The 19689-nt window shown below is 38.7% G+C and overlaps 1 protein-coding gene across 1 annotated transcript; it reads right to left on the bottom strand.

The window, feature by feature from the left end:
- Positions 1-8386: 8386 nt before the first annotated feature.
- On the bottom strand, positions 8387-11603 carry LOC124802714 (40S ribosomal protein S20). Its single transcript, XM_047263679.1, has 4 exons — positions 11443-11603; positions 11253-11352; positions 10265-10464; positions 8387-8494 (listed from the first exon to the last, which is right to left on the bottom strand). Exons 1-4 carry the CDS (start codon positions 11443-11445, stop codon positions 8429-8431), a joined length of 369 nt encoding a protein of 122 aa, XP_047119635.1. The 5' UTR covers positions 11446-11603; the 3' UTR covers positions 8387-8428.
- Positions 11604-19689: the final 8086 nt, after the last annotated feature.

Below are 19689 nucleotides of genomic sequence, written 5' to 3'. Positions count from 1 at the left end.
TGGCAAGTGTTTGGAAATGAAGCAATGGGATAAAAACCACTTCAAAGATGGCCACTCATCAGTGAAAAGTCAGATACCTTTTGAACAGCCGTGTACAGAGCATGCACAGTGAGAAGGAACCACTGTTGCCCGGTGTGATAGCTGCTGGTGATGTCCGTCAGCATCACCTACAGCTAGAGGACACAGCAGGAAAGTGTCTCAACACAAGGGGTCATTTTGTTCCATAAAAAGCTGGAAGGATCACCTTATCCACTGTCACAAGCCAAGGATTTTGGTATTAGGCAGTGTACAAGTGTGAAGGATGTCGCAAGATTTTATGTTGCCAACCACTATAACTAGAGGATTATGGGTAAGCAGTGCAGCCTCTGGTGCATATCATGAAGCTGGTTCCATATTTCTTCTATCCCAACATCCTAGAACTCTAAACTGCAAATAGATCACCTTAATAACTTTTGGTGGTGTTTTTCACTATTTTCTTCATGAAGACATTACAGTTTCACCTCTTTGTGCAATAATCTTGGGGGCTGAGCATCTCTTTAGTTCTTTTGTACAGCAGGGCAGGCCATCATAAATTGCTGAAAGTCCCGGCAATATGAATCACTATGCCTATGAGTTCCCATGACGTACTTATTACTGGAAGTGTTGACAAAATACATTGTAGGTTCACAACCTTTCCTGGTCTGCTGCACCCTATTTTTTGGGAAGGGGGGTGGGGGGCAGAATACTCACCATCCCCTTCCCAGAAAAAAACACACACAGACTGCTTTTCTTGAAATCAATAAGATAGGCTAACTCATAGTTTTCTCACAGTGATTTGATGGTATTCCTCTGGGTGAAGAGAAAGAAAGGGCAGATTTTTAATATTACTTAATTAAAATATGTTAACAACATTGGCTTGTTTTACCCCAACATGATTAACAAATACGTATTATTAAAAAATAATATAACATTATTAGTGAGAGGTCTGCACTTCATGCAGTAACGCAATTTTTGTTCATATTTGATGTCAAATTAGTCATTACCAATCTTAAATCGCCAAGTTCCAATACCGAAAATCTGTTTCCTTTCTTTGTCAGTAAATTACTGACTACCTTATACCCTCTTTCTCCTAAATATGATGATGGGAATGCAGTGTAAAACTTACTTGCTGCACCCCATGAAGCTGGATATGATACTATTAATTTTTAATTGAAGCAAAAATTCTTGCTATCCATCTTTTACTTTTAATTTTAGCTCTTCATTTGTTAACAATTCTAATATTTTCTCCTGTAGTAATAATGCTGATTTTTGTGCACTTGAGAAAGGTTCTACCACTAAATCTGGAATGTTCATGTTACAAACTTCTGAAATCTAGTTGTAAAGTCTGCATTTAAGTGCTTCGAAATGGCATTTCTTCCCACACAGGAAAGATTTGAAAGTGATACAATTAGTTTTACAACATAAATTTTGTTTGAACAAGGCAAGTTTTGGCAAAAATAATTGCTTTGTTTTGATCAAAAGCAAATGATCTCCTTGCAGCTGTAGATTCATTTCATTAAATTTATTATATAACTCAATTAAATAAGTTATATCATTTCAAAATTTCAATAAATTCTTTCCTAAGGAGTATGAAAAATAGGGGAAATGCGACACCTTACCTACAGGGGATAGGTGTGTGGCACACAGAAACACATTATAGAAAACAGTTAGCAGTAGCTTTCGAGCTTGAGCTCTTGTTCTTTTTCTAGTAAGAGTACATGCATTCAACACACAGACAAGCAAACTGCATGCTCTTTGTAGCACAAGACTCATCTTTGTGCTCAACAAATGTGATAGCTGAGTCAATGAAGTCGTGAAACTTTTTTCGGCAGCTACCCTTTGACAGCCTATAAATTTCTGTGTGTGACAGTAAATGATTGTATCTTTATCATTTTTCATCACAAAACAGTTTTATCATTTAGAGCATTACTACTGATATTGTTAACTGCTGTTATCAAATACTGCAGTGAGCAGTGAAGGCAACCAATAAGGATTTTTGCAATCAAATGCTGTAGGTGCATTATACAGAGCTTGGGAACTACATTTGGATCTGCCTTTTTGAAATATGAATATGAAATATGAATATGGTGTGGTTCCCATGTTATGGGAAATCCACAATACTGCACAACCATTGCCAGAACACTATTGGTAGCATCAGACACAGTGTTATCCAGAGGAATGACCTTTCTCTTTACAGTAGTGTTCCAGTATATCAAATATAGAGTTCCCTTCGGTACTAGCATTAAAATTTTTTTGTGAATAGTAGTTCTTAATTTTTTTTCATGTTTTATTGAATGAACATAGGCAAGAAGTAAAGACTAATTATATGGTAAAGTAGATTCAGTGAGGGCCACAGCTTTCCAAGCAGGACCTGTTACTTTCCCACAGCTTTTGTTTGTGCGCCGCATATTCTTTATCAATCCCCTTGCTTTGGAGTGCCCACCTTCCAATTATGAAGGCTCTTAATTCCAAGTGCAGTGCCAAGCATCCAGATGGACCATACCATTTAATTCTCACATGGTTCTGAACCTTCCTTAACAAGCGACGGTGCCCAGTCACTGCACTTTTACTTTTATTCGCTGTTTCCCATGGCCTCTATGAGAGGTAAATTTCTACCTATGAATTAAACATGTTTTTTTCTGTGCTGGAGCCAATGAACTAAGTACATCAGCTATGCAAACAATGTCTCAAGTTTGTGCAGAGATATTTTTTTCTTCATACATTTTTGTTTAAATAGTATGTAGTAGCTTGTCTGACCTAATAAATTTCTTATGTTATGGGAAACTGGTCCCACACCTTTTCATTGCTTCACTGGAACACACATCCCATATTGCTTCCCACCTTCTGTTATCCGTAAGTTCCCTCACTCAACAGCAGTGATGTGCATTGAGCAGTGAAACACTTATGTCACTGCACTGCATTCCCGCATCAATTTTCCTAAGAGACTGGAATATGTTATTACCAGATACTCGATAAGAAAGGCAATAGGAGAAATGTCAATAACTATCAACTGGTTTCACTACTGACATTTTCCAAAATATTTGAAATGGTGATGTATTTTAGAATTGTTTCTATCTGAGAAACAATTCTATCTTCAGTAAACCACAGTTTAGATTTAAAGAGGAATTGCTCTACTGAGAGTGCCATTTTCAAAACACTCACCAAATTTTACAAGAATTAAATAACAAAGCAGAGCCATTATGCATTTTCTGTGACCTACCTAAGGCTGTGTGCATCACAATGTCTTCCTAAACAAACAGGTTTTTATGTAACTGATGGTACTGCCAGCCAATGGAGAAAGAGTTGTACTTAGTAGTTCAACCAATGCAACAGGGGATATTGATCTGACAGGGAAGAAATCAAATATGGGATTTCCAAGACTCAATCTTAGGTCCATCATTGTTCCTCATGCAACAACAATCTTCTATATAATATACAAGAAGCATAATTAGTTCTTTTTGCAGATGACACTAGTATTGTAATCAAACCAAGCATAAATATAACAGAAGAAATGGCAAACAGTGTTCTTAACAATGTCATTGACATGTTTTCTAGGAATGGTCTCATTACCAATTTTAAAGACACACAACATATCCATTTTTGCATGTCTAGAGATTGTAGATGCACGAGGCTGCCTCAAGCAGAATTCTAATACAGTATACCTTTGGATAGCATGTCCGCAACAGTCACATGCAGCTTAGTTAACACTGGATGAACATTGTCTATAAATGAGACCTTGGATTGAGTGTATTTTCAGTTTAATGTTGGTCATAGTTGTGGCTTATTACAGTTCTTGCTGTAGATTTCTAGCAGTTCAGTGCATTATTTTGTACTTCATGATGGTGCTGACACTAATACAAATGAAATGAGGTGCAATCTCATGGTCCATCGTGTGGAAATAAAAAGCCCACTACCAGGCAATTACACAAGTTAAAAGATGACAATTGTTGAAAGGATTCCAGGAGTACTAAAATGTAGACTTTCATGGCCGGAAATGTAATGTCCATTATAATTATCTGGGCTGTTACACCGTGGTCGGCTGACGAATTCTGTGTCAATTCCCAACGTTTCGTCCCTGTCTGCGGAGGACATCTTCAAGGGGGTCTGCAGCTTGATGGAAGGTCCAACACACCCACTGGCTCAGTACTGACTGCCGCCAAATTCCGTGTCCACGGGCTCCCGCGCCAAGGCATGATGTTGCGTGTTTTGAAAATGTCAGTGCAATTGTCCGCTGCTGTCGATCGCCATTGCCATCACCCAGTGGTGGGCGGGTGGTACACTTCTTCAACACTGGCATCCATATACCGTTTAATTTCACACCCTCCTACTAAGTTGTTTGACAACCCCATACTCCAAGTGGAATGAACAGGTTTATGGACAAACGGATGGCGTGGCTATGGGAAGCCCCCTAAGTCCCGTAATTGCAAACTTCTTTATGGAGAAATTTGAAGAACAGGCCTTAGGTACTGCCAGCAAAAAAACCACATTGTTCCGATATGTGGACAACACGTTTGTGCTGTGGAGACAAGGCAGGGAGGAACTAGGCCGGTTCCACGAACATCTGAATAGTATAAACTCTAGAATTCAGTTTACAATGGAGGAGGTAGTAGACGGCAATTTACATTTCCTCGATGTGCTTGTTTTTAGAAACGAAAATGGTAGTTTGGGCCACTCAGTATACCGCAAACCCACACACATGCACCGTTATTTGCACTGGGATTCGAACCACCACCCACAACAGAAGCAGGGTGTTATCAAGATGTTAGCGGACAGAGCTAGAAATATTTGTGAACCTGAGTTGCTCGACGCTCAGATGGAACATCTCCACAATGCACTAATGAAGAACAGATATTTGTTTGCCGAATTAGACGTGCATTGAGACAGCCACACAAATCAGTGACGTACAGGCTACTGCAAAATCTATAGTTTTCCTGCCACGTGTTAAAACTGTAACGGAAAGAATAGGGAGGACATTGACGAAGCGGAATATTACCGTGATTTACAAGCCCACCAGGAAGATACAGGAATACCTTAAGCCTGCCTAGGACACTTGTAAACCATTGGAAAAAGTTGGAGTGTATAGGGTCCCATGCAGCTGTGGACATGTTTATGTGGGTACCATTAAAAGAACTGTTTCAAAACGTTTGGAAGAGCACAAGTGCAATTGTAGAAGAGGAGAAACTGAACGATCAGCTGTTGCAGAGCATGCTTTCCAGCCAGGTAGCCAAAATATTTGTTTCGAGGAGACGCAAGTACTAGCGGCCACAAGCGGATATTATGAAAGGCTCTACAGGGAGGCAATCGAAATCTCCAAACAACCTAATAATTTCAATCGGAAGGAGGAGGGCGTGAAAGTAAACGGTATATGGATGCCAGTGTTGAAGATGTGTACCACCCGTCCACCACTGGGTGATGGCAACGGCGATCGATGGCAGTGGACAATTGCACTGACATTTTCATTTTCAAAACACGTGATGTCATGCCTTGGCGCGGGAGCCCGTGGACACAGAATTTGGGGGCAGTCAGTAGCGAGCCAGTGAGTGTGTTGGACCTTCCATTGAGCTACAGACCCCCTCGATGTCCTCTGCAGACGGGACGAAACGTTGGGGATTGACACAGAATTCATCAACCAACCACGGCATAACAGTGCGGATAATTATAATGGACATGATTCCAGGAGTGTTACTTGAGTCCTGAAACTGGTGCAATGTGTGAAACTGCAGCAAGTGAAGGCAGTCACATTCTGCAACAAACAGTTCAGCCCATATTCACCAGTACTATGTACTGATAACTGCATCTCAGTTCTACTTACCTACTGGACGTTGAGCATACGCAACAGTTTTCTTTCTTGTTTATAGTTTACCATTTGTATACAAGTGGTCCTCAATTCTCATACGTTACCTGAAGCAGTCAGCATCCTGTGTTCACACATTACAGACTTTACACCTGCAGACACCCTAGACTTCTTTTAATTGACCCACAAGGGTCATGTGAAGCAAAGCTGGAGTAAAATATTTAATAGGATTTCTTAACATTTGGCCTAGCAGTGTGGCCATGGCTGGGCACACTCCATTAGGTGCAAAGTTCTGTGACTACTGCAGCCTCATGTCAGTGTGTATATCCATTACATTAACCTGGCAGTCCTACGTCTCACCAATCTAAGGAAAAACCAACTTCATTTTTAGAACATAGCAAATTCCAGACTTGGGACTGGTGACACATGCGACCAACTACAGTTCAGTAACAAACAATGCCTGAAGTTTTCAAGCAGGTTACAAAAGTTAGTATGCCTCAAAACGAGATTTTTTGCATTTTTCCCTTTTGGATACCATGTAATCACTTTCGGCTGGACCTGAGACCCACAATTTGATATCCAGCTGAAAGTTATATCATGTTCAGTTCCAAAATTTAGACTCAAATTCTCTGAAGAAATAGCCCCACCTACATAAAACTGACCTGGCAGTGTGGTCACACTACATCAGGCAAGAGGTTCACTCACTCATTTGTGCAACTTTTACACACAAACTTTCTTCTTGGTGTATTCTAAAATGTTCCATCAATAAAGTTAAATGATGTTATTGCATGTATATCACCATAAAGTATCAATGTGTATAAACTGAATTAAGTGACAATGGTTATTGTTTAATATTTGAATCTGTTCATGTTACCACCATGATTTGAGTAATTTACAAACCTTCCAGAATAAAAATAAAAACTTAATGAAACTGAACAGTAATAGTTCTTAATTGTAATCCCATCAATGCCAGTCTTCCACTCGACAAGAGTTTTAGTAAGTCATCCCTCACACTCCCAAATTAAATGTAAGCCCACTGCTGCTTGGGTGCAGGCATGCACCAGGAGTGGAAACAGCTAGGCCTGTCCCACAACATATCACAATTATATCTTACATAGTTAAAACTTGACTATTTTCAGAGCACTTCCTAATTTTTTTGTCTTGCTGCCTCATTCTTCCATTATCTTTTACAAATTCAACTTCATTTAAAATCAAATGCCTTACTCAGAAAATCTGATCCGTGCACTACACAAAGCCAAATATCATACCTGCCTGTCCTACCTCTGGCAAATTCAATCAACAGATTCACAATCCATGCAAGCTGACACATTAGCCCTGATTTATTGTGGCTCATTGAATTTGAGCTTAAAAATAATAATCATCTTATATAAAATGCAAACACACAACATGAAATGAAAATTATAGATTAAACCAAGTTCAAACCAGGGAAAGCAACTGACACTTGGTATTAATGTGGAACAAATTGCTTGGATGTGCAGATTTGAAAACACAGGCAGTGTGTGTGTGTTTGTGTGTGTGTGTGTGTAGCCAAAGTGGTTTAACAAGAAGCAGTATAGCTTGTTTCCAAGACCAAGTTCTCCTGGCAACATAACATTTCCAATTTGCAAGAAATTTTTAGCAAAAGACCCTATACTCCATACTGCAACAAAACTTCAACTCAACTTACCTTTTACCAGTTTTGCATGTATAATGTCAGACCAATATATAACATAAAAAGGAATTTGACCTAATCTGCACATAATCCACTAACTAATTTAGATGCCATTTATTCTAGTAAAACTAACTTTTAAGATAAGTTTACTTATAAATCTATGCTTAATGCTTCACTCACTCCAATCCTGAACATACCATGCCTTTTACTTTATTGGGTGCAAGCTAGTTTGGGAAAACAGCTCTGCCACACAAACATTTGCACTACCTGAGCAACCACACAAACTTTTAGATAGAGTGACTGCAATCCCATTATATTTAAACAGCACTAACTTTTGCCACTGTACACAACAAGGTCATGTTGTAACTTGATAGCTACTGGCACATTTGCACTCACAGAATTTATAGCAGCCACTGTTACAACTTACAAATTCGAACTCAAAAAGTTAGTACCGTTTATGATTGTCTTCAACACTTCAACTACAATTTTCTCCTCATATCTGTGAAAATATATGAATACTAAGAATTGAACCAACCATAACAATTCGTTTGCAGTTCTGAAAGACTTACACCCAAAAAATTAATTTGGAAGTCCTGCACTATTAAGACTCCACATTAAGATCAGAATGACAAAATTTGATAAACTCTGCAATCATTCAACTAAGCCCAAAATCTATGAATATTCAGAGATTCACCAAGTATATTTTATATTTTGTTCCGTTTTCTGGCCACCCTCTTGTATCCAATACATATAGCTCCCAACAAAAATAAGCATCGCCAATTTGAGGCATCAATTTTGGATTTCAAAACTGGACAAATGAAAAAATCAGCACCAAACTTTTCCCATTTGAGGAATAGGCAAATCTGACATGGCTCAGTAAATTGACACAGAAACAAACTTATTTTTAAATTCTTTATTGAAGTTTCACATTTGAACAGGTACAATTAATCTTTTCCTTCATCAGCTATAGTAACTTCAACTTCCACACCAGGCTCTATGCTGATTGATGTCTACAAAACCACTAAGGAATTTATAATACAAATTATTACATTACATAAAAATGAAATACTAAAACTAGAAGCATTAACTCACAGCAATCAGCATTAAAAAAAAATTATTGAAAAGGCTACCCCACAAACCACAGCTTCCTCCAGTCAAACAATCTGAAAAAATTCTACAGAACTATCCAGGCCATCAAAGGTGGGAAGGACAGGATGAAACTAAACTGGAAATCCATATCAGGTTGTTTTTAAGGGGGCAATGCAACTATGTGTACTGAACTTTATGAAAGATCTGAAAATTTTAGCAGGATAAAACAGGCTAAAATTTATTGATGTGGATATGAATTGCCACCAACATTCCACACCATTTCACGTTTTAACCTTAACCGAGTTAACTGTCCGGGTATGAAAATACTGTTTCGTTACACCACAACAAGGAAGCCCACTTCCCACTTTTAAACTCACAGCTTTAACATGCTGCACTGTGACATCGCTCAATATCTATGTTAGATTGGAAGGCAATAACATGTACAACAAATTTGCCAATACTTATAGTGCTAACACTGAGAAAGTTTATTTATGCACACAATAAGTGTTTGCTGCCTACATTCATACACCGCCACAAGAACTTAATTCAAACACCACACATTTACTAGTTCAACAGGATTCAAGCAATGTACTTCCGATTGCCTCAGTGCATGCTATATAATCAACATACTATCTGCATACAATAGTAATACCACTTTTAAGGACAGTTCTGCAGCCATAACTGAACACACACCCACTTTTTACCACACCATTAGGAACAATGAGACAGCCAAGTATCAGACTGATGCCCACATGCACAGTTACACCAGTAAACGATGTGGTGCAGTACGAACATTGTATCTCTTTCTATAAGCTCCAACAGTTCCACAAGAAAGTGTGCAATTCCCCCCATATAGGCCTACCGGTTCTTCAGTCAGTTATTTATAGACCCCTTGCAATTTTTTTACTTTAAACAACATTTCTCATCAGACAGATAGTACTCAATTCCAACTTCGTGAATTCACGATCACAAATGCCATAATAAAAACTGTTGCATGTCACTATGTTACCACTAATGGTAATCTCAAGGCTGAACTAAAGATATAACCCAGTCCTGCAGTATAAATATATTATTAAGTCTAGAGAAATCTACTCAGCAAGCAGCAGTAGAACACAAAAAAGTAACTTTTACAAGCTCTTTGACCCAGTGACTTTTGGCAGACGAGATGAAGGGTAAGGAAGAGGGATGAAGAAAAAAGGGCTTGAGAGCATTTTAAAAAAGTGCCACAGTTCCAAAAAAAGGCACCCATGAGCCCTGGTCATGCAAAACCTAACAGATTGGATGAGAAGGGAAGACCGGGAAGCGACATTTCCTTCTCAAGCCATCCAATAGTCTCCTCTGACCAAGGGCTCCGGGTGAATTTTCTGAGTTATATCCGTCTTCCTAGTCCTCTCCTGTCATTCTCCGTCACCTCTCTTCCTTCCCCTTAACTTATGCCAGAGAGGGCCAATGGCTTTGAAAGCTAAGAGTTTGTGCACATTGTAGTATCAACAAGTGATTATTTCTGCTTAATTATGATGCCTGCATCATTAACTACTAAAATTCAAGTGTCACATCTTGCTCAGAGGTTCTAATGTAATCATGAATCTCATAAGGTGTCCTAAGATATCACATCATTGCAAGATAAATCACTTAATCTTAAAATGCAACCTTACATCATATATATGAATTTTAAGCTTGATAAAGGATACAATCTGCTTCACAACTTCCGAAGGACTAAAGAGATCGATTACTCTTTTGTGAATCCTCATTTGAAATCTGTCCCATGTCTTTGACCCTTCACCACAGGGGGTCTTACGAGTAGTAATTCTCAATATCTTAGTGGGCATTCGAACAGGACCCTTCACGCGTAGCTTCTGCTTCTTAGCCCCAAATATTAGGTCACTGCAAACTGAAAAGATGGGATAAAATTAATAAGCAGCATAAACTACAATATACAAGAAAAAAGATGCGCGTTAATCAGAGGTTCCTTAGATAATCAGCCATTATCATTAAGATTTTTATGATAGCATCATACAATACAGTCAACTGACTCTACAACCTTTTCATGCAAGTACAAGCTACCTCTTATGGCTACAGGCTACAATATCAATCCCATGCAACCAAGAAATCTTAAGGGTGCCTGACAAGCTAACTTGCTGATGTAAAATGCAAGGTGATGGACTAAACGAAACAATCAACTAAATTTCGCCACGGAAGATTATCCTTACGATATCTCAGAGAGCTCTCCCCGCAGAACAAACCGAGCACAAGTTACGAAATGCAATTCCTTTTCAATGCAACTGAAGTGAAACCACAATACCAAAGTTTATATCTCTAAAATTAACTAGGAACTTCACATTAACAGTACCAATGCGCCAGCTTTATAGTACTAAGTGTAAAACAAAAATCGTGATCACTTTGGTTGCATGCGTTAAGCGTCCTTAGACACACGTCTGTTTCATAGTACGTACAACTTTTACGAACTCAAATTAAATACTAATTGGCAGTGCTAAAGATACGAGTAATTAAGTTCCATACTGGCCACATTAGAAAATATGTTGGATAAATGCTCATGCACGAATGCGGTAACAAAAAGGAAGAAACTATCAGCAATTTGAGTTTGATAATCCTTGAGCGATACAGAAAAACATGAAAATCGAGTTACAACTGACGACTTTAAAGTGAATTTTAGTATACCTTTCTCTAAACTTCTTACATTCCTTGACGTGAGAGTTATTCTGATACGATGAATTGTTGGGGCTTCCGCTCCTGGCTTGTCCGGGTCCTTATTGAATGCCTGTAAAAACCACGTGGTACAGAATTAATCACAAATTATCAGATACCGAGGATTTAAATTACAGTAAGAAGATATATGAAATATACATACCATTTCTGCAGTTAATAGATCACCTGGTCGAGATAATCAATTCGTTCCAAAAATTGACCAGCGCTGAACCAGGATTCACCACCACCTACATCCACGCTTCACATGAGAAAGAGTACATACAACTTTCAGTTCACTTCCCTTAACACTTGGGCTTCCTGTAGTAGGAGGGGTACAGCCAATCAGAACCCTCGTTGATGGCGCGAACCAAAGCACACACTCGGGCAGAACATCTGTGAGATCCTCGTAGACACTTTGCCGAAGACAAATCTTAAGGCCCGTCCACACGCAACGATCTATCTGCGCAAATGTCTGGGCACATCACATCTGCGCAGACAGATCGTTGCGTGAGGACAGAAGATTTGCACCAACCTGAGGTGTGTGCAAAACTGGAAGTTGGAGTTTTGAGCGAAACCTCTCAAATCTGTGTGTTCAAACCACATCTGCGCAGACAAGTTGCAGCGTGTGGACAGGAGATCACCGCAAATCTGGCGCGAAACGGCTGTTTGCTCAGTCTAGTGTTTGTGTTTGTGCGCACAGTGCATTAAAATGGCTGATACTCGTCAGTGTTCTCGAGAGTTTGTTAGTGAATTCATTGAAATATATAGAAACCACCCATGTTTGTGGAAGATTTAAAGTAAAGAATATAGTGACCGAGACAAAAAGACAGCACCATACAATGCTCTAATTGAAAAATTGCGGGCAGGTGACGCCACGGCAAACAGAGACACAGTAATTAAAAAATAAAAAAAATCGTTGCGAACTGTTTACCGAAAAGAGTTATCCAAAGTTCAGAAATCTAGAAGATCTGGTGTAGGAGTAGATCAAGTATACCAGCCAACGTTATGGTATTTGGATCTGCTTGGCTTTCTTAAGGTTCGCCCTGCAAATCTCGCAGTAAATTTACGTGGGAAAACTGCTTTCGCTTTAGCAGCCACTGTCTACACCATTTTGACCGCTTTCTCTGTTTCCCGCGATTGGTCTGAACATTTTTTGCAACACACGTTGCGAACACAGACCACAACAGAACTTCCTCCATTTCTATATTTCAAAATAACTGAATTAAATTTTTGACGTTTACGGGGAGCATAGTCGCTTGCCACTGATATTTCTTCTCTACACCGACAGATGGCGGGCGAGTAGTAGATTGGGGTTTGTGTCGTGTGAACACACCACATTTGCAGCGATCTTTTGCATGTACAGACATCTGCGCCGATGTCTGCGCAGACAGATCGTTGCGTGTGGACCGGGCTTTAAGTTCAGAAGACAACCACTACATTTCCATGCGACACATCTTCCGAATGGCGAAAACCTATCAGTTGTGTTTACATGATAAGGTCTGAGTGATTTTGCTAGCCCAGTTAAATATGGCTTCTGGAGAATAGCTGTAAAATTTTATGATAAAGTCAGCACAATCGCTATACCTCTTCAATAAGAAGAGTTGCAAACAGCTCCAATCTAATATTTCTACATATCATTCACTGTACAAAAAGCCTTTCCGTTGATATTAGCCGAAATTTTTAAAAACAAGACGAAACCTAACAGCCAAAGAACTTTTCAAAACCAATTGCGTTTCCATGGGAGCGAAAATCGATTGCGGAATTGGAAAACCGGTAACTAGAAGCGGATTTCCAGAATCGATTTTGAAGTGTTAATATGACCACCCAGAAAAGCGGGATTGGGAAATAGTTTTACGAAATTCGGTTTTGGAAGCCTTGGGTAAACAGGGTGAATTATCACCATTTGGCTTTGCAGCTCATTGTGTTTACCGTATTTGCGGTTAAAATTGTTGGATATAAGGTCCGTCAGTTCACAAATATGTTTCAAAACCTCTGTGCCATCATCAGTGGGTTTCTGTTTATTCTTTACACTAGGCTTGCATGCCTTTTCAAGGACCACTTGTGTATTACTTATTACAGGTAGCTTGGCATGTTTTTGTGTGTCAAACTGTTTTTTCTCAGTATCCTGATGAGGTGTTGCGAAACTCACGTAAATATAACGCATATGGTCGTAAAAGCACTTCACTTTGCACTTCACCAAAACACATTGTAAATTTAGCCCTTGTGCTTGACTGAATAAAATTTGGTAGTACGACAACAAAACTGGTTTTCCAAAAATCAGTTGCTTTGCACAAATGGTGTCTGTAAATTAGCTGTGCTGCATTCGTCAGTACTGTGACACGATATTACAGCCAAAGGTCGACTTGCACGTAATGATATGGAAGGGGATGCCAGACAATCCACGACATAATTCATATGCTGGCCTTCACACAGGTTGTCAACAGAATGGGAAGGGTCATAAACATCTAGGTTCCTAAGGAAGATATTATTGTCTTCGATGCTGGTAGAATGAACAGTGTCGTCGTGTGCTAATATCGGAAATTAAACAGTGTTTCAACATGCAACGAAAACTTGCACATGCATCCTCCCATCGTCGACATCAGAAACAAGTGAGTCCTTTCTGCACATGTGATCTGATTGTAAATTGCCAGTAAAGAAAGGGCTAAGACGTTATTTTTCAGTTGCAGTTTTTTGTTGTTATCTATAGCACTAAGAAAAACAGTTACGAAAGTATCCTACCACTGCCTCGAAAACAGCTAACACTACATACCAACTGACATAACACAATTTCCAAGAACAGCTTCTTTCAAGAAACTGCTTTTTTACGTAAAAGTCCGCGAGAAAAACATACTGGAAGAGACATTCTAGTGTTTTACAAATAAAGTATCTTGGTTTACAATAAAGTCTGAATGAAAAAAGTTATTAAGGAGACAAGGAATATTATTGACAATAGGAATCAAACAAGTTCTTAGTTGTTACTTGTATTCCTTGCAAAATTACATTCTGAATACTTTACAGTCAGCGACATATGGGCAGATGCTCTGTCCTTTTAGAAGTAAGTGTACATCTTTTCCTCCTCCACCTCCATTAATGCTGTCACAAATGGTTTCAAAGTTTTGTCAATGTAATGCACGGAAGTCAGTGTCTGATGAAAGAAGATGGGACGAATAATGTGGCGTGCTGATACTGCGAACCACACTCCATCCTTCTGCACATGCAATGGTGTTTTGTGGAAGTCATGTGGAGCCTTTCCTGCCCAAAACCTGCGATTCTGTGAGTTTACATAACCACTCAGGTGAAACCAGCTTCATCAGACAAAAGGAACAAATTCATGTCCAAGCCAATCATTGTTATCTCAGCTAACACCCACTCACAAAACTGGAGGCGCTAAGGGGCATGTGCTGGTTTTGATGCATGAACAGCAGACACTCAGTAGGGAGGTATGTGCTGGTCGAGGTGGAGTACTTGTCCACATGATCGACGTGATATGACGGTCTCTTGCTATAGGCATCGGGTTGATTGCTAGGATTCTCAAATATTTTCTGATGAACTGCAGACATAATTTCTGGTTTGGCCTCACGTTTCAAATTTATTTTTTAACTTGTTCAGAATAGATTCTGCCTGACGCCATTTTCGGACTAAGCATCGCATAGAACTCTTTGCTGACACTTTGAACCATTAAACTTCACAGCAAACAACTAGCCACGCCGTTTCCACGAGTTTCTTGTCACATAACTTTCTATAATGATCACCCACTGCTCCACTGTGAGTACCTTCATCCACTTTGCACTTCTCCACTCACACTGACATAGTCCACACCATGCTCTGAACCAGTGTGGATCACATGGTGGGCATGCATGTGGTGTGTGTGTGATGGGGTGTGGTTATTTGCGTACTTTCAGTCAAGTCATATCCACGTGACCAGGCCACTTTTATTTGCCTCAACCCATACTACTGCAACGTTGCGGACCACGCAGGTCTTCCTGGATTAAATACAATGAATCGAGTACAGACATAAAGTAATCTATGTTGCCTTGGAAACTTGAATAATTTTCTCGCGTGTTTCAACCAGTAATTTTGTTTTCAGTACCTGAAATACATAGCGCTTTAAGCCAGAATCGTCCCAATGGTGCATCGTATTGAGGTGTTTATCAGAGTAGTCTTAAACTGCCTTGACACTAGTTTGAAAAATTTTCTCGGTCTCTCCTGAACCGATCTTGACTAAAATTTGTTCAGGACAGTGCGTTCAAACTGTTCGTAGTCAATACATTTATCTGCTGTATCGTTTGCCCACACTGTATCCATGGCTTGTATGTACTGTGTAAGAAAATGGATCTTTTCTTGAGTGGTCCACGTCCTGGGAAAAACTGTTTTGAATGAGTTTATGAATACAACACTTTGGACAGTGTTTTTTCTGGTATATATGCCTGAAGCTGATAGTGTTGGAATAAACTCTCATCAACTAGTACAGTCGACAAGTGAGGTAGTGCACTTCAGATTATATTATCGTGAATAACTAGGCATCATAGAGATTTCGTTACCATAATATCGCACTGACTGCACGCAACCAGAGTTTTTAGGCGTAGGTGCAACAGTGCGTGAGGAATGTGTCACAACTTCTTTTATTTGTTTTAATTCCTTTCTAAAAAGGACAACTGGGAAGATACATTTTGTTGCCAAACCGAGAGATATTTGTCAAAGCTTTCCTTATGAAGTTTCAATTCCCAAATCTGTCCCAGTTTGGCAGTTTCATTGTTTGCAAAGTATCTGCTAACCAACTGTTGCACATTTGCAGTAACTCTTCACTAATTCACTTATCAACGTGTTTGTCTTTGTTGTCAATCTATTTTGAATAATTACTGCTGAAGATACTCGTCTAATCAACAAATTGTAGCTTTGTGATGAAATGCTGTATTTTGGTTTGAAGTGTTTGTAGCATTTCACTGAGTGTGGAGTTTTCTGTTACGAGCTTGTCTACATTCATAGACAAATTTTTACAGAAATTTGATATTATCACATTGTTAGTTAATGGCCATTGCTATTGTTTCAAGTTTTGTTTTCTTCTTATATGTGTCCTACATGTAGTGAAATGTTATCAAATTGTGTCTGCAGATTAGCTGAAATCGCTGAGAGTTATGAAAGTTGGGTGATGATATTTTGTGTTGCTTCTTGAATGTTGTTGTCAGTTCAGCTGATGCCATTGAAGCAGTTTCAGATTTTATTTAATTTATGAAAATGACCATATCAGTTTTAATAGTCATGTTAGTTTTTAGAGTGGACACTCTAGTGCTAAGAGTGGAGATCACATATTTTGTGCCCATTTGTTCCATATTTAGTCCGCTATAAGCTTATGCTGGCGAGAATGGAATGTCAGCTGTAGGTCGATCCATTACATTTATGATCTGTTTTTTAATAGTGGATGGTGGCACTTCGTGATGTAATATCACTTTCAGCTTGCACATTGTTTTCACTCACAGCAGCATTGATAACTTCCACATTTACGTTCATTACATTCATTTTTAGCTGATTGGTTTCTCCATCTGGAGGTGAGGTACTAAAATATGTTTTCACCATAAACAAAGGATTGATGAATCGCAATAAAATGTTTTTTTAATAAATGACATTATTTGACACAAAAATATTAACACCACTGCTGAACGACCACAGTATAGGTTGCATTCGGTTCGATAACTAAATACGCCATTACGCATGAAATGCAAAATGATTGTCCACCTTGTACTTGTGTGTTGTTAAAGAGCATGTTGTTAAACTGGATGTTGTTGAGTTTGTCGTTGTTAACTGTATTGCTTTGGGGTGTATGAAAGTATGGTACTAATCAAGATACCAAAATGTAGAGTCAGCTATGGAGGAAATTTTTGAAGTATCTGTTTGTTACACTGTGGCTTATGAAGCAGCATTTATCTATATTTACATGAACCAACATTAGAAAATAACAGAAATTTTTGAGAGGTTTTACATCCTATTATTTTGAACGAATGTTGATATAACTGTAATGCCTGATTTTAATATTCACTAAAAATTTATAGGACAAATATTTTGCTAAGGAATGTAATCACCAGGCCTGTTAACAAAAATGTTGACCTGTATAGACAATATTGTTATGAAAATATTATTGCAACTTTTTCATCATCATGGAACTATTGTACATGTAAATGTGGGTGCAGTCATTTCTAGTAATTCCAAGCCTTATGTCAATTACAAGACACAGTGTAGCATTAGTGATTACAATGTACCTGTCTTTCTAATTCTCTGGTAGATCTTAATTGTTTTGTGGCTTTATGGTAATAATGAACACTAAAAGCAGTTGTACAGCTTTCTTGAATTTTTCATGTTGGTAATAACCTCAGCTTACCACTAAAGAACAAATTCATTAATATGAATAGGATCCTCAGTACTAAAAACAGTAAGTGATGGACCTATGAAGTATAAAAACATAAAGATTAGTGGAATACCTTCTACTACCTGGCACATTACTCCTGTTGTTTGCTGGCCAAAGTAAGCTACAAACACCGACATCGATCCAAAATGCACATTAAGAAAGTAAAATTAGAATGTAATTATAAACTGGTTGCACATGTTGTTAATAACCAAAATAAATGTAGTAAATTATGAAAGGGAATTTAGCATCAGGTAGCAAATAATTTGTGTCTAGGTACAAGATTAGTGGCAATAGAATTAATAATTATTTTGTAAACGATGCAGCTAGTCTGGTTAATAGTGTAGTCATTAGTAAGTATGAATTACGCTATCATTTAAATATTGCATATAAAAACCAGAATGCTACATGAGATCTTTTTCATTTTAAACATTTTTGTGTAAAGGATGTACACTTAGTCATTCATTCTCTTAGCAAAACTGGTTCACTAACTACATGCAATATTAACTCTAGAATATTGAAACTTGGTGGTTATAGTATGTAGCAGAGGTTCTTTGTCATATTGTAAACTACTGCTTTGATGTAGGTTGTTTCCCTGAGAAACAGGTACTAGCTAAGATAATCCCAAGTCACAAAAAAGTTGACAATAATTTGGCTAGCAGTGGTAGACTAGATCCTTTTGTACCAATTTCATCTAGGGACACTGAAAACTAATGCAATTCAAATAATCTTCTTCATAGAATTTAATCAGTTACTTCTGAATAGCGAATTTGGGTTCAGGAAAATATTATCGACATGTGACGCTGTTATGATCTTCATAAGTAATTATCTTTAAACAAAGGAAGGAAAATTCATTGTAAGTACAAAGTTGTTTGATTTATCAATCGTGCTTGACACTGTGTGCCACAATAGTCTCAAAGCAAAACCTGTAGGTATTTTGACCCTGCTGTGGAAGTTATCCAACCATACTTAAATAACATAAGTCAAACTATTCAATTCAACATCCAGTACTCTAGATTCTTACCTGTCAACTACGTTGTTCCTTAAGGGTCAATTTTGGATCCAATTTTCTTCATAGCACACCATACTTAAATAACATAAGTCAAACTATTCAATTCAACATCCAGTACTCTAGATTCTTACCTGTCAACTACATTGTTCCTTAAGGGTCAATTTTGGATCCAATTTTCTTCATAGGACACTGACGGAAAAAAAAACCACACAACACCAGAAGGTAATAAATGTACAGTAACGAAATTTCGGAAATATGTTTGTCTAACATTTGATTAACATTGCAACATCACAGGTCAATGTAAGCGTGAGATAAGCCATTGCAAATGTGAAATACAGGTACATTATTAACCCGTGCAACTGCCAGAATGTTGAGTGCAAGCTTGCAAACGTGTGTCCATTGTATTGTACAGGTACCAGATGCCAGTTTGTGGGACTGAATTCCATGCCTTTTGCACTTGGTCAGTCATTACACAATCAGTTAATACTGTTTGTGAACGACGCTGGAGCTGGCGTCTGATACTTCCCATATGTGCTCGAGTGGAGATAGATCTGGTTGTTGAGCAGGCCAAGGCAACATGTCGGCACTCTGTAGAGCATGTTGGGTTACAACAAAGGTATGTGGTCGAGCGTTATCCTGTAGCAAAACACCTCCTGGAATGCTGAAACTCACAGCCACTTCTGGCAATAAGGGGAACCAGCTTTCATCAAAAAACACAACAGACTTGCCCTCCAATGAGCTCTCGCTTGATCCCACAAAAGCCACAAACAGTGGTGGTTTGGGGTCAGTGGGATGCACCCTACAGGACATCTGGCTCGGAGCTGTCCTTGAAGTAACCCATTTGTAAAAGTTCGTTGTGTCACTGTGTGCCAGTTGCTGCTCAAATTGCTGCTGCTGGTGCAGTTAAATGTGCCAGAGCCATACACTGAACACAATGGTTTTCCCTCTTGGTAGTGCCACATGGTCGTAAAGAGCCTGATCTTCTTGTGATTCAACATTCT

This window comes from Schistocerca piceifrons, chromosome 6 (genome assembly GCF_021461385.2).
Source record: "Schistocerca piceifrons isolate TAMUIC-IGC-003096 chromosome 6, iqSchPice1.1, whole genome shotgun sequence".
Taxonomy (NCBI): domain Eukaryota; kingdom Metazoa; phylum Arthropoda; class Insecta; order Orthoptera; family Acrididae; genus Schistocerca; species Schistocerca piceifrons.
Note: the sequence above shows the minus strand (reverse complement) of the source record. Positions and strands in the feature narration are given on the sequence as shown.

Bases quoted from the DNA above. Each gene is read 5' to 3' on its own strand.
- LOC124802714 (XM_047263679.1), bottom strand. The intron at 10,465-11,252 runs GTATACTAAAAT...CCATCTTTTCAG, and splicing joins TGTAAGAAGTTTAGAGAAAG to TTTGCAGTGACCTAATATTT. The intron at 8,495-10,264 runs GTATCCTTTATC...GTGGTTTTGTAG, and splicing joins CGGAAGTTGTGAAGCAGATT to ACATCAATCAGCATAGAGCC.